Source organism: Ictidomys tridecemlineatus, chromosome 2 (genome assembly GCF_052094955.1).
Source record: "Ictidomys tridecemlineatus isolate mIctTri1 chromosome 2, mIctTri1.hap1, whole genome shotgun sequence".
Lineage (NCBI taxonomy): Eukaryota > Metazoa > Chordata > Mammalia > Rodentia > Sciuridae > Ictidomys > Ictidomys tridecemlineatus.
In genome coordinates, this window is record NC_135478.1 from 132,935,715 (window position 1) to 132,951,006 (window position 15,292).

At 39.7% G+C, this 15,292-nt stretch overlaps 1 protein-coding gene across 7 annotated transcripts in view; it reads right to left on the bottom strand.

The window, feature by feature from the left end:
• Positions 1-1,683: 1,683 nt before the first annotated feature.
• Blvra (biliverdin reductase A) overlaps positions 1,684-15,292 on the bottom strand; it is a 39,364-nt gene continuing 25,755 nt past the window's right edge. For all 7 annotated transcript variants that reach the window (XM_005319224.5, XM_078039828.1, XM_021722301.3 and 4 more), the window contains 4 exons: positions 13,840-13,937; positions 8,146-8,253; positions 6,060-6,231; positions 1,684-2,337 (listed from right to left, as the gene is read on the bottom strand). In XM_005319224.5, coding sequence (XP_005319281.3) covers positions 2,079-2,337; positions 6,060-6,231; positions 8,146-8,253; positions 13,840-13,937 — 637 coding nt within the window. In that variant the 3' untranslated portion in view covers positions 1,684-2,078. The remainder of the gene's footprint in view (positions 2,338-6,059; positions 6,232-8,145; positions 8,254-13,839; positions 13,938-15,292) is intronic.

Below are 15,292 nucleotides of genomic sequence, written 5' to 3' on the forward strand. Positions count from 1 at the left end.
ACCTCACAGAATACTTAGGGAATTGTAAAGAGCAAAGTAAGGCTGTTTCTCCATCATTTTGGTTGTTTTCTTCCATTTCTTCTTTCTTCTGCCTCTGCAGTTCTCATCAATGAGTAAAATAAATGGATGTTTTACTTTGAATCTTCTGACCAAAGCAATGATGAGTAGTCATCAATACCAATTAGTATTCACGTGGCCCATGACAGACTCTCTGCTACCAGACTTTAGTCAGGCTCCTCTGAACTCTCTTTTCAGGTATCCTGAGCCTTGGGACTTCTCTATCTTGCCATGGCCCAGGTTCAGCAAAGTTCCTACTAAATTTACTTGGTAAGAGTCCCCACTCTTGGTGTCTGACCACTCAACACCTGATCAAATTTCTCCTCTACCACCACTGGAATCAAGTCACCCCAGTCACCCAGCCTGCCTTCAGTTACAATTCTGTCAATTTGGCTTAGCTAGAATTCCTCTTAGTCATGATCATTTTTAAAAAATTTTCTACCCAATGGCCCCTATCCTGCTTATGGGCTATGAAAACAGCACTGACCCATGCTGTATGTGAAATTGAGCCGAGTTTTAGACTTGAGTTCACATTCCCTATTGTAATAATGCCTGTATTAAATCTGTTTTCACTATGTTAATCTCTGTCTAGCTCTTGTTTTGACATCTACTCCCAAAATCATAAAAGGTCACTATTTTTTTTTTTGAGATAGCAGAATTACCAAAGTCAAATGGGAAAGGTGGATTCATTACATTTTAATCATCAAATATGTTTGATATTTACCGCATGCTAGATGCTACACAGGGTATCAGACACACACTATCCCTCCCCTCTTGGGACATTTGATGTAGGCAATAAAACAAAAGAACCAACTGATCAATGTTTATTACAAACCTTTTGCATATGATAATAACTTTAAGGACCTTTAAAATCACAAATTAATACATTTGACTGCTTTACCTTGAGGGACTATGGTGATGGAATAAAAGCAGAGTAGCAAATAGAGGTGGACTCCATCACTGCCCTCATAGCTCCTTAAACGTCATGTTTAACGTCATGTTGGCCAGTGGGGAGTGGATATGAGTTTCAGAGAAAATGGAACAGGATCAACAATGAAATGGAAAGAGCAGCTTCCTGACACAGGGCAGCAGAGCCTGACCTGGCATGAGCAGCCAAGGCTGTACACAAGTTGTGGATGCAACTTGATGCCTCTTCTTTATCTTAATCTTACCTCCTCCAGACCGCCATCTCACTTCAACTGAAACCAGTGATTCCACTCCTCTATTAAATGACATCTTCAGTGCATTTGTGCTAACAAATGAAACCCCAGGTTTCATTTACAGGTTCCCTCCAATCAGATTTCCCTCTTCAAGACCCTTATGTTCCAGCAACACTGTTCCTGGGGGCTCTCCAGGCTGCTTCTTGCTCCCATTCCTTCGCTTAGGCCAACCCTCCACCAGGAATGTCCTTTCCCCTAGCTGAGCCATTTGTCAGCAAGAACATTTTTGGAAGTCTGAATGCTTCTCCAGGTCCACTGTGCATATCTTTTACTGACACCACTATGTCATAATGACCTGTTTGTGTGGCTGGTTCCCTTTTGACACTGTGAGTTGATGAATGCAATGGCTACATTTTATTAATTTTAGAATTCCCAAGCACCCAACAGAGAGTCACCCAGTGAATACTTATGGAGGACAATAAAAATCTTTAATGCAGGAAAGAGTTTAAGGCAGCATTTGGTAGTGGTTCAGATCACAGGTAGGCTTAAAAGTCCAGTTCTGCTATTTACTATCTGGTCGACTTCAAACAAGGTTTTCTGGTTCATTAATGAGAGGCATGCCCACGCCCTTCTCATAGGGCTGTGGGGAGGAGTAAATGAAAACAGCATACAGAGCATTTGGCTGAGCTCAACCAAGGTAAGTTCTTTCCTCATCCAAACTGCATAGTCCCAATCCAAAATATCACCCCAAAGCAACTACTACAGTAAGATAATCCTGTTTTTAGCTAATGTTTAATTATAAGAATAAAGGTCAATTCTTGATAAACATCAAACTCTGATCCGATCTGGGTCACTTCCTCCTCACTTCTTTGGAAGGCAATATTTCTGGATTTCTTCTGCAAGAGACAGGCAGTGCAGGATGCGCTTCTTTTCAGCCGCCAGTTCCTTCTCAGAGAACTGGCCTAAGAGTTTCTGGACAAATATATTTTGATCTTTTAGGAAAATGTTCTTATTGACACCTACATTTGGCACATTCTCCAGGGACCCAGATTTGAAATGGAAGCTTAAATATCTGTTTCGTTTTAGACCAGGTCCTTTCTCTTCAATCCATGACAGTGGACTGCAAAGACAAGAGAATCTTATTGTTAAAGGTTACACGGGAATGGAAATAGGTGTTTTTTGGCACCTGACCTCCTGGTATGGGTCTGCATTTGGTACCCACCTTCCCTGCTGCTGTGGCTCAGTATGGTGGCTCAGTGGCATCCTGATCTCCACCACTTCTCTTGGGTGGCTGTTTTTCCAACTTTACTGCCAAATAGTTATTTATGCATGTTTGCTACTGGGCAGGTGGATTTTTTGAAAGACTTTTGTGTAAATGTCAATTTGTTCTTATAGATCCTTTAAGGGGATCCTGATATGGACCAGATGACAGCTACCTGGATTGTGTGCAAAGTGTTTGTTTCCTTGGTATATGTATTATTGATAAGGACAAATTCTTAGACTTCTGTCATCAGAAACTCAAAAGAAGTCTCTGAACTCAAACGTATGCCAAACAATACCCACCACTAGTTAACAAAGAACCTCCATTTCTGTTTCATATTTCTGGTTGGGGTTCACATCAACACTCATAAAAATCTACAATCAAGTAGGATAAACTTGCCCAGTCTCTCTCCTTTCCCTGAGTTGTTTCTCTCTTTAGGGAAGATAAGAATTATGCTTATAGAACACTGAGCTATCTCTTAAGTAGAATTGACTTATAAGTAAATAGCTTCATTGAATATTATGATAGAAATCTACTTTTGTAATTTTTTTTTGTTTTTACAGTGCTGGGGATTGAACCTAGGGCCTTGCACATACCACTGACTTCTACTCTCAGCCCTGCTCTTTCAAATATACTATAAAAAACTATAAAACAATAATTTAAGTATTTTTAAAATGGAAAAAGATTTTCACAAATTCTTGTACCTAAGTAAACACATCTTCAGTTTAACAATATTTTCAAATATTTATCAATATACATAAGGTGTGTATATGGCACATAAACCCTAAAACAATAAGATTCCCCCTCTTTGGTACTGGGGATTGAACCCAGGGCCTTGGGCATGCGAGGTAAGCACTCTAATACAAAATTACACCCCCAGCCCCTTTTAAAATTTTATTTTGAGACAAGGTCTCATTAAATTGCCCTAGGCTGGCTTCAAATTTCATGATCTGCTTCATCCTCCCAAGTAGCTAAGATGACAGGCATGGGCCACTGTACCTGGTAACAATGTTTGATCATTTCTTTTGCTTATTTAAAAATAATTTAATGATCATGTATATTCTGCCATTGTTTTTTTCTACATATATGATTGATTATATAATTTTTTACTATTGCTAAATATATGCACCCTTTCCAATTTTAAATTTTGGATACCCAAATTCAACATCTTCACATATGTCAATGTGTGGGTACATTTATATGTCAATTTGGTACACATATATATCTTTCCCTTCTCTTTTTTTGTTAACAAAGTCCCAAGAGTGAAATGAAAGGTGTTGGTCATTGTTAACACTCTTTGCTTTCTCTTTTCTTTCACTCCTGGGATGAGCCAGGGTCAAGGACAAGGTAATTTTGTTGGACTGTTGAATTCATTGATAGAGCTGGCAGTGTGAACAGGAATGGTGTTAATCCTAAACATACATCACATGGGGCCTGGGATTTCTACTCCTTCCTATTTGTCTGCAGGATGTCAAGCCTGGGGTGAGCAGGTGGATGAGCCATGGTAAAGAATACAGGGAAATCACCATCATCCTTTTTTTGTTATTTGCTTCCAGAATGGTGTGCCATAATAATGCAGCAGGATTTAGCAAAAGGATTGCAAAATTGCAAAATTGAAGATTGTTTTGGGTGTTGTAGGAAGCACAAGGCTGCCTCCAACTTGAGTGGATAATTCCCTTTTGTGTTGACCTGATTAAAGAACAGCTAAAAACCTGGAAAAGCATTACTTTCGAGTGTGTCTGTGAGGGTGTTTCCAGAGGAAGTTAGCATGTGAGTTTGGGTGGACTCATTGGGAAAGATCTGCTCTCAATGTGGGTGGGTAACATTCAATCAGTCAGGACCCTGGAGTGCACACAAAAGGCTAATTGGATTCTTCCCCTGAGAGCGGGGGCATGCTTATCTCCTGCTTTGTACTTTCTAAGTCCACGTTCTCTGGTCATTGAACATAACACCAATGGACCCTTCCTAGTTTCTCAGGCTTTCAGCCCTGAACCAAGAGTTACACTCTGGGGTTCCCTGATTCTGAGGCCTTTGGACTTGTACTGAGCCATGGTTACCAGATCCTGGGATCTCCAATCTGTAGACAGTTTATCATGGGACTTCTTTACATGAGCCAATTATTTAATAAATACCCTCTAATCTATTTATATACAAATCATATTGGTTTTGTCTTTGGAGAACCTTGATATACTGGGGGAAGGTTAGCCCTCTCCTGGGTTAACCTTACCAAGACCAACACTGGAGTGTAGGACAATGCTTAAGAGGAAGAGATCTGAAGTGCATAAAATGGGGGCCACAGTGTAGCCACACATGCAGGAAGATACCAGGAGAGAAGATTATAGAACAACTTCCACATTTTGTGGCCCTGTCTTCTAAAAATCTGGAAAGTTTTACTCTTTTCTACTTGAAGGTTTAAGTGAGGACCCTGGCTATGGGCACTTCCACTTGGTGGAGTGGAGCTAACGAGAGGGCCTGCTCCATGCACATGCTGGGCTGGGACAGCAACTGATTCCAGGCATTCCAACAAAAACACAGGCCTAAGTTCACAGGCAGTTTCTCTGGAACTCCCCTCTCTCTCTGATAACCTTCATTTGCAAATATTTGCAGGATAAGATGGTTTCTTTCCCACCAGAAACAACATGCTGTATCAAGAGAACATAAACCCAGCAGGGTCCAACCTGCTCTGAAGAACTAAGTTCAGCTAGTTTTCTGTGCTGAAAGTGATTAAATGTTTCCTGTGTGCTTAGTACTAGCCCACAAATCAAAAATTCCTATTCAGGTCTGACAAAGATTCCAGGAAACAGCCATTATATTGATCAAGTAAGTAAAACTATAGGGATCAAGCCATCATAAAAATTAATGACAGTTACAAACTCCACCAAAAAGTTGGTCTCACTTCATCTAAAATTAACTCTCCTGGCTAGTTTTGAAAGTTCACAGTGCAGCCTTGCAAATGTTCCAGAATGTGATAACAAAGATTAACTTTAATATAACTTATTCCTTTATTTTGACAGTGGATAAAAATAAATCTGGTGTATTCCAAACTGCTTTATCTTCCTAAGAAAATTTTTCATGTCTTTCCAAATAACATGGAGTCTTGAGGTTTGAGTGATAGAATATGTCAAGATGTTTCTGTTCCTCTATTCCCGTCTCAGTAAAAATGAAGTAATCTTAGATGGGTACAGTAGCGCACACCTGTTGTCCCAGTACTTGGGAGGCTGAAGGAGGAGGATCACTTGAACCCAGAAGTTCAGGGCCAGCCTGGGCAACAAAGTCGGACTCAATCTCTTAAGTAAATTAATAAATAATAAAGCTGGTATTAATTACATGAGTGTCTTAAGACAATCTGCTTGAATTTTGAAAGCTGCTCTTCACTTACTGGCAAATGAGTTTTTGTTGGTCTTTGCCTCAATTGCTGCTGTGAGGATGAAAAGAGGTAACATGAGTGAAATCACAGTTTGTTACCTGCAGTAGCAGACAGATCTGGAGTTGAAAGACAGTGAGAGTTCTCAGGGCTCCCTCTCTTTTGGACAACTGAGGAGATCCTGAAGTTTGCTTCTCCTCAGTTTCTCAGGACTTACCATTTGTTTTCAGTCTCCAAGTGCACAGTCATTTTCATATACTGATCTTCTTTTCTCTCTTCCAAAGTGGCAGACACAAGGGAGAGCTCCCCAAAGAGAGAGACCAGCCAGGTCAGGCGAGAGATGCCACTGAATGCAGGGAAGCCAAACCGTTCTTTTTCCAAAGGGCCAGCTGTAGGGAATCACAGACACCATGGGAACTGGGAATAAAGGGCTGCTAGATGAAAAACAAAACCCAGAACACAGCGGGGAGTAAAAAAAAACAGGGCCAGGTGATCAGGACAAGAGACCAGGCCTTATGGGGTGGGCGTGCACAAAGATCAACAGGTGGGTAAATGTAAACTCTTTCACAAAAGGATCTCCTTTTTTTTTTTTTTTAAATGAAATTCAGTCTTGTTAGTAAAGTAAGAAATTCTACTGACAACAGCAGTCACTCCAGACAAAGAGAACAATAAAAAAGTTTTGGGTTTCTAATATATTCAATGCACTTACATACATATACATAGATATGTATATGTATATAAGTGCATTGTATGTATATGTATATAATTGCATATCCATACCTACATTTCCTCTTCTATTAGTGATTACAAGTCATCTGGTAAAAGTTGAAGAACAGGGGTATTCTATCCCTGAAATCCAGGTTCATATCAATACCATATATGTAAATGGCAATGGGGCAAAGGTCACGATAGCTTGAAAGGCTGAGAGAATAGTAACTTTAATAACTTTAAGCTAGTTTAACATCAATAAAGTTGGTCTAGTGTGAAATATTTTCTTGGTCTTTATAATCTTTAAAAAGCACACCTAATATCTGTGTGTAAATTGTTTGGTCACAAACAATACTGCTTCACTCTGCCCAAGCCCAAATATTAAAACATGACCTAAATTTAAAAGTCTTCATATCTGAGTCCTTATATATTATAAACCAACATGTCTTGAGACTTTGAAATTCACCTAACATAATGGGTATGTTTTAAAAATAGTATAAATAAAAGCAAACAAACATTAGTGAAATCTTTAGGATTGAAGTATCAGTTTTAGAAAGGAAAAAAGCTTCCTCTGTACAGATCACCAATTTCTCTAGTCCTGAGTCCTGAGCAGCCGCTAGAAGCTTGAGCCACACAAAGTCCACCTGTCTCTATCAAATGACCGGTGTCTGAACATGGTGAAGCTATTCCTCTCTGAGCTAACATTTCTTCACCTATATTATGAGGATAATAAATACCCACTTTATGGGACTCTCACGAATTAAGAATGCTTGTCACATTCTTAGCATAGTTCCATATACAAGTCAATGGTTATCCCTGGTTGCCACAACTTTCATGTCATTTTCAAGAAGGAAGATAGATTTCAAAAAGAGGTTCCATTGTACAGTCTGGAAATTCATGCAGGGATAATTGGTCTTACAATTAAACAATACCTGGCCATGAAGGGGTCTGCTTTTTCTAATGAAAGCCCTCAGGCAAGATGGCCCTGATATCCCAGAGTATAGCCAGATAAGGAGTCCATCCAAAGTGCCACAAGAGCAGGTGGCTACATTATACTCACTTCCTATTGCTAACAGCTGCTCAAAGAATGACCAACATAAAGTCAATATTCCAATATATAGTAGACAAAATGCTGTGGTTGCAGGCCAATGTACCTGTAACTTGCTGGAGGAAGAAAGGGGCCATGCATATTCTCTTTTCTCTGCAAGGAGAAGTATAAAAATATTCTTCATTCCAAGCACCCATCTCCCAGTCTTTTTTAAAAGAGTTTTCATGTACAACCTCCTCTAGAAACATAATCTCCAACCAAAGACTTCTGAAGGGAAAATTTTGCTAAATAAATTGAAATGAAAGTATAAATTTGCATAAGATTTCTAATATACTTTTTGAAGCCCATGAAGCAATGAAATCTTTATAAGAAAATGAATAAAAATAGGTATTTTATTGCTCATGGAAGCATAGGGAAATTATATTAAATTGGCCTATGGTCAGAAAGTCTTTAGCAGAAATCAATCCTAGCTCACATCCTAGAGAGATAGTAAGGAACCCAGCTGGCCTTCTGACCTCTTTGACCTGTGATCCTTCCAAAAACTGACCTGTGAAGAGGAGAGACCCTTTCAGCAGTTCTTTTCCCACCACTTCTTTTTTCAGGAAAGCAAATTCCTCCATCAACAGTTCAATATGCTCCTCATGCAAAACTTTTCCTGTTTTGACAAAAATAGAATATGAAAGGCTGTCACTAACAGTTCTGTATAATCCTGGGATTATGTCTATTTTTCTTCAGAGGACACACAGAATTTAAAATAACTCCCTGGGCATATGGATGGCTACACCACGTACTACACACTTACACACCCTAGATGAAGTAGGTTCTAAGCGAAAGCTTACAGCAGAAATGAAAATTAAGGGAGCAGAATTGTATCCACCTGTCCTCAAAGGCAAAATAAGACCAGGGAAGTGTTTGAGAGCCAGCAGGGTGCTAGCTCATGTTCTAGACAGTAGGGGGCAGTGCAGCATAAAAAGCTAAGGCAGAAGAAAATGAACTATGAAGATTGAAGGGCGTTAACATGACTGTTCAAAGAATTGGAAGAACTAGATGATTTTTAAAAAATGATCCTTCCTCCAAGGAAGGAGAAAGTCTTACTTAATTAAAATAAAGCCATTAAATTTTTTTTTGCCCTGGTGGACTTTTTGTATCTGGGTCAGAAGTTTTGTAAAATATTAAAACTATTTTGTGATTAAGGGCAAAGTATAGTTGTGATCGACAATTTCACTGAAGCAGAATCTGGGCCACTAGAAGTTGCTCCTGGGACACCTGTCTTTGCCCAACCCAGCATCACAGGAAACACTACCAATGTTCTCAGCTTATCTGTACCCCAGGAGTGAGCAGGTATGAATCCCTCTCAGTTGGCCTCCTAGCACATTTCCATGGCAACATGAGTATTTCAGATACGCAGAGGCTTTCTAGCACAAAATGGCTTAGTTTGTAGAAACTAAATGGCACAACCCTGTCTGCAATAAATAGAAGCTTCTCTACTTGTGGGTAGTTCTGTCTATACTCTGAGGGGTCCCTGGGCAGCAGGGAAATTGGACTGTATTTGGAAGCATGCTGTGTTTCCATATCTGTGGCTATTAAAGAAGCTTTACATCTTCTTTTTTTTTATTTTTTAGAGAGAGAGAGAGAGAGAGAGAGAGAGAGAGAATTTTTTAATATTTATTTTTAGTTATTGGCGGACACAACATCTTTGTTTGTATGTGGTGCCGAGGATTGAACCTGGGCCCTCACGCATGCCAGGTAAGCGCGCTACCACTTGAGCCACATCCCCAGCCCCAAGCTTTACAACTTCTAACTGCATCTTTTTTTTCCCCATTCACTCCATGCTTTATTGTGATAAAACACAGTAACCATAGGGTGTATGTGTGTATGCACACGCACATACTCATTTACATATACTCTACATTTTAAAACTGAAAGGGCCTAAAAGCAGAGACATCTGAAAACAATAAACATACTTAGCATCTAAATTTTAGCATCTATATATCATTGGCCATTGGAGAAACAGCTAATTCCAGGGCTGAGGCAGAGTACAAGAGTAGCCTAAATCATTTTGTGCGGAAAGCAGGAAAATACTCAAAGAATAATGGAAACATAACAACCTTCACCAAGCAGCATCATCAGTAATGGAACATATTGAATTGGGTGCCACCTGATAGAATGCAATGTGAAAAGCACATTACTATTACTATGCAAGAAAGAAGTAGAGAGTAGAATGATGATTACCAGAGGTGGAAAGGGTAGGGGGAGTAGAGATGGGGAGAGGTTGGTCAAAAGGTAAAAAGTTACAGTAAGATATGAGGAATAAGTCCATGACACAGTAGGGCAACTATAGTCAATAAAAATGTATTATACATTTCAAGATAGCTAGAAGAAAGGATTTTAAAATATTTTAACACAAAAAAACATGTTTGAGGGCTGGGGATGTGACTCAAGTGGTAGCGCGCTCGCCTGGCATGTGTGCGGCCCGGGGTTCGATCCTCAGCACCACATACAAACAAAGATGTTGTGTCCGCCGAAAAACCGAAAAATAAATATTGAAATTCTCTCACTCTCTCGCTAAATAAATAAATAAATAAATAAATAAAAGGAAATGCTAGTAAATTATCTTTAAAAAAAAAAAAACATGTTTGAGGTGATGGGTATACTAATTACCCTTATTTGATCACTGTACAATATATAAATGTATCAAAATAACCCTGTTCCCATAACTTTGTAAATTATCAATTAAAAATAAAATAAAACCACTTCCTCAAATTAAATAAAGGTCAAACTTTATTCAGATTTTTAGTTTTTACCTAACATGCCTCTTCTGTTTCAGAATCCCACATTACATTTAGTTGTCATGTCTCCTGGTACTCTTCTTGGGTTGCCAAGTTTCTCAGGCTTTCCTTGTTTCTTAATGACCTTGACAGTTCTGAAGAGGATTGATCAATATTTTGTAAAATTTCCCTCAACTGAGAGTTGTCTGGTATTTTTCTCATGATTAGATTGGGTTATGTGTTTTAGGGAGGAAGACTACAGAGGCGAAAGGCCATTTTCATCTTTCACATCAAGCGTACATGCTATTCATATGACTCATGTTGACACTGACCTTGCTCATCTGGTGAGGTAGTGTTTGGCTTCTTCAGTGTAAAAATACTCCTATCCCCTCCTTTCTATACTGTAGTCTTTGGAAGAACACTACTATATACAAGGCATTATCTTTTTTGAAGAAAATTTAACCTATTATACTGTCTAGTGTTGGCTATACTTTGGCTCTGAAATGCCTGCCAAAGCCCTGTGTTAAAGGCTGCATTGCAGCCATAGTGCTACTAAGAGGTGATGGGATCATGGAGGTGGGGTAGTGGAAGGAAGGTAGGTCATTGTGTAAAGGGGATAGAGAGACCTTCTCCATTTCCCATCTGTCTTTGCTTCCTGGCTGGTAAAGGGAACAGGCTTCCTCTGTCATGCATTCCTGCCACGATGTACCACCACACACCCAAAGCAATACAGCCAAGTGACCATGGACTTGAAACCTCTGAAACTGTGAGCTAAAATAAAGCTTTCCTCCTTGTAAGTTGATTGCCTCAGGTATTCTGCCATGCTAACATACTATTGTTCCACATTCTACTTTGCTCATATTTTTTTAATGTTTAACTTGTTCCTCTATCCCTATATTTTCTGTTAACTAAAAGTTTGATTTAAATGTCATTATGTCTAGATAAACATTTTGCAAGAATACCAGATGGCTGGTGATGTCAGATTGATTCATACTGGCTATCATTTTGGTTAATATAAAGCTCCTTATAATAATAGTACACTTTCTTCCCTTTGCAATTAGCAAGAAACCTGTGAGACATATTGTGGCACCTTGTACTTTCTCTATAGACATCTGTATCCTAAGAAATCACACAAGATGCGATGACCATAAAGCTCCCCCTACTTTCATTCACCTCTGTATTCATTCATCTGTTTGTTCATTCCACAGACACCTACTAAAGGCCTACTGAGTTCCAGGCACTGTTTAGCTGCTGGGGCTATAGAAGTTGAAGATGGGCCCTGGCCTAGAGGAGTATATCCCAGTGTTTGAAAATGACAATCAAAAGTTTCAATAGGGCTGGGGCTGTAGCTCAGTGGCAGAGTGCTTGCGTAGCATGCATGAAGCACTGGGTGCACTTCTTAGCAACACATAAAAATCAACAAATAAAATAAAGGCATTCTGTCCCATCTACAACTATAAAAACATTTTAAAAAATTTCAGTAAAGTATGGTCTGTCTACAATGGTGTAAGCAAATACTTGTTGCTACATAGGTTTGAATATGGTTTGTCCTAACCAAACTCATGTTGAGGCTTGGGTCCCAATGTAGCAGTGTTGAGAGGAGGGACCTATAGCAAGGCATCTGCACCTCTGTGAATGGATGAATGCTTTTCTCATGTGTGTTCTTGCTCTTTTGGGAAATGAACTGGCTAAATGAAGAAGCCCCATTCTTTCTTTGTACATGCCAGTTTGTCTTTCTACTTTCCCCCATGTATGCAGCTGCAGGAGAGCCTCACCAGAAGCCAAACAGATGCAAACACCTGATGTTGGACTTCTGGCCTCCACCACTATAAAGTAAAAACAAAGTTCTCTTCTTTATAAATTATCTAGTCTCAAGTGTTCTATTATAGCAACAGAAAGTAGATTAAAACACCTATCTCCAAGGGTTTCTAGGAGAATTAAGCATATGAAATACTTCAAAGTTTCCAAGCTCCTGGCATGTAACATTACAGTTGCTCCTTTTGTGAAACAATAAAGACAAGTATACAAATAAAATATTTTCGTATTTTCCATTAACAATGTAAGTATCACGTACGTAAGACGAAAATAATGTCATGATACTAGCATAGTAGGAGCCAATTTATCTTTCTTCATTAGAGTAAAAGTTTGCAAATACCCTTCCCTCTGGCCTCCGAGTACTGCCCTCTGTGTGCCTACAGTGTGGGAGTAGGAAGGATCTTGGGAGCCCATAATACCAATATGGCCTGGAAAATATATCTGAGCTGGGCACGATGGTGCATACCTGTAATCCCAGCAAGTTGGGAGGCTGAGGCAAAAGGACCACAAGTTGAAGACCAGCCTCAGCAATTTAGCAAGGCCTTAAGCAACTTAATGAGCTCCTCAAAATAAAAAATAAAAAGGGTCAGGGCTGCTGAGCACAGTGGCACACGTCTGTAATCCAGCAGCTTCAGAGGCTGAGGCAGAAGGATCGCAAGTTCAAAGCCAGCTTCAGCAAAAACGAGGTGCTAAGCAACTCAATGAGACCCTGTCTCTAAATAAAAATATAAAATAGGCCTGGGGATATAGCTTAGTGGCCAAGTACCCCTAAATTCAATCCCCAATACTAAAAAAGAAAGGGTGAGGGCTATGTGCCGTCGTGCATACCTGTAATCCCAACAGCTCTGGAGATTGAGGCAGAAGGATCAAGAGTTCAAAGCCAGCCTCAGTAACAATGGGGCCCCAAGTAACTCAGTGAGGCCCTGTCTCTAAATAAATACAAAATAGGGCTGGGGATGTGGCTCAGTGGTTAAGTGTTCCTGGTATGCAAAAAAAAAAAAAAAAAAGGTTAGGGACATAGGGATATGGATTGGTGGTAGAGTACCCTTGGGCTCAATCCCCAGTATCAAAAGAAATATATATATCTGAGATTGATTAAATTTGAAAGGAGTAATGATTGACGATGGAACGATTTTGGTTTGGATCTCAAATGTCCTTCAAAGGCTGTGTCCTTCAAAGGTTTGATGTACAATGTAGCAATGTGCAGAAATGGGGCTTTTGAGAAGTGATTGGATCATGAGGGCTGTGACCTCATCAATGGATCACTCCATTGATGGGTTAATGAATGACTGGACTATTGAGAGGTGGCTAAAAACTGTAGGAGGTAGGCCCTGCTAGAGGAGGATCACTGGAGATGTGCCCTGAAAAGATATATCTTGTCCCCAGCCCCACCTCACTTGCTCTTTTTGCTTCCCAGATCCCAGGAGGTAAGCAGATGCTCCCTACTATGATGCTGTTTAATAGTCTCAGAAACAACAGAGCCTAGTGACTATGGATTGAAACCTCTGAAACTGTGAGCCACAGTAAACCTTTCCTTCCTTGAGTTCATTTTTTAAGATATTTTGTCACAACCATGGAATACTGACTAACACAGGTACCACAGGTATTCTGGAGGCAGAAGCTCTTACTAAGTGTATTCAAGACAACGCATACATCACCTTTCTGCTCGGCCAGCTCCCACAATTCCTGAGCTGTTGCTAAAGACAGCGTCATGGGATATTCCACAAGGACATGCTTGCCAGCATTCAGGAACTTCCTTTGGGAAAGGAGAAATAACGGGGGAAAAAACATTCAAATAAGCTTCACTGAAATGCTCTGCATGAGAGAGAACAGAATGCTGTAAATGCAAGAGAGTCTCTGTAACTATATCATGATGGGGCCAAGAGTCAGTGTCAGAGAATATGGAGGAAGAATTATATCTAATATATGGTTTTTTCCTAGTACTGAAGATTCAACCCAGATTCTTGCACATGCTAGGGAAGCATTCTACCACTGAGGTACATCCCCAGCCCTTTTTAAAAATTTTATTTTGAGACAAAGTCTTACTAAGTTACAAAGTTATCCAGGCTGGCCTAGAACGAGTTGAATCCTTCTGCCTCAGTCTATGGTGTATCTGGGATTATAGGTGTATACTACCACACCTGGCTGGATATTATTATCTTGATAGTAGGGTATAAGTATTTACAAGCACAAAGTTATATGATCACTTTTTAAAGAAAATAAACTCTGGTGCCAGGGAACTTTAAGGGAACCCATGGAACGGCACAGTAGTAGCAGCTGGAGTTCTGTGTAAGAATCTACTCAGGAATTCAGCTGGACTTTCCTGTTGGCTGCCAAGTTCTTTCTGGGATTCCTTCTTCTGCATTGGGTCACACCAAATGCTTAAAATGCTCTAGGCTAAGCATTCACACATTTCATTTCTCTCCTTCCCTACAAACAATGCATTTCCCCTATTCAATGACACTACTATCTCCTTACTCATTTGTCTTATAGCAAAAACATTTCATGGTAAAGGAACTTAGGAGATATTTCACAACACTGAAAATGCGAAGGATAAAATGTTGAAAGTTGGCTGGGTGTGGTGGCACATGCTTGTACTCCCAGTGATTTAGGAAGTTGAGGCAGGAGGATTGCAAGTTCAAGGGCAGCCTCAGCAAGTGAGGCCCTGTCTAAAACTAAAATAAAAAGGCCTGGGGGGCTGGGGTAGTACCTCAGTTGTAGAGCTCTTGCCTAGCAAATGAGAGGCACTGGGTTCAATCCCCAGAACCACATAAAAATAAATAAAAAATAAAGGTACTGTGTCTACAACTAAAAAGAATACTAGGGGAAAAAAAAAAGGCTTGGGGCTGTAGCTCAGTGATAAAGCAACCCTGGGTTCAATCCCCTGTACCTAAATAAATAAATAAATAAATAAATAAAAGTTGAAAGCTGATCTGAACTTAGAAAGGAGTATAACAATTTACCAAGGATGTTGGCTCTGTATCCTAACCTGTGTAATAAGGAGGCAAGCTCTGTTCAAACCACTTTCAATGGGGTTTCTCACAAAGAAATAAACACTTGAATTCTTAATGTTTCAAATTACATGTACTAAGTTAATATTAGTTTTACTAT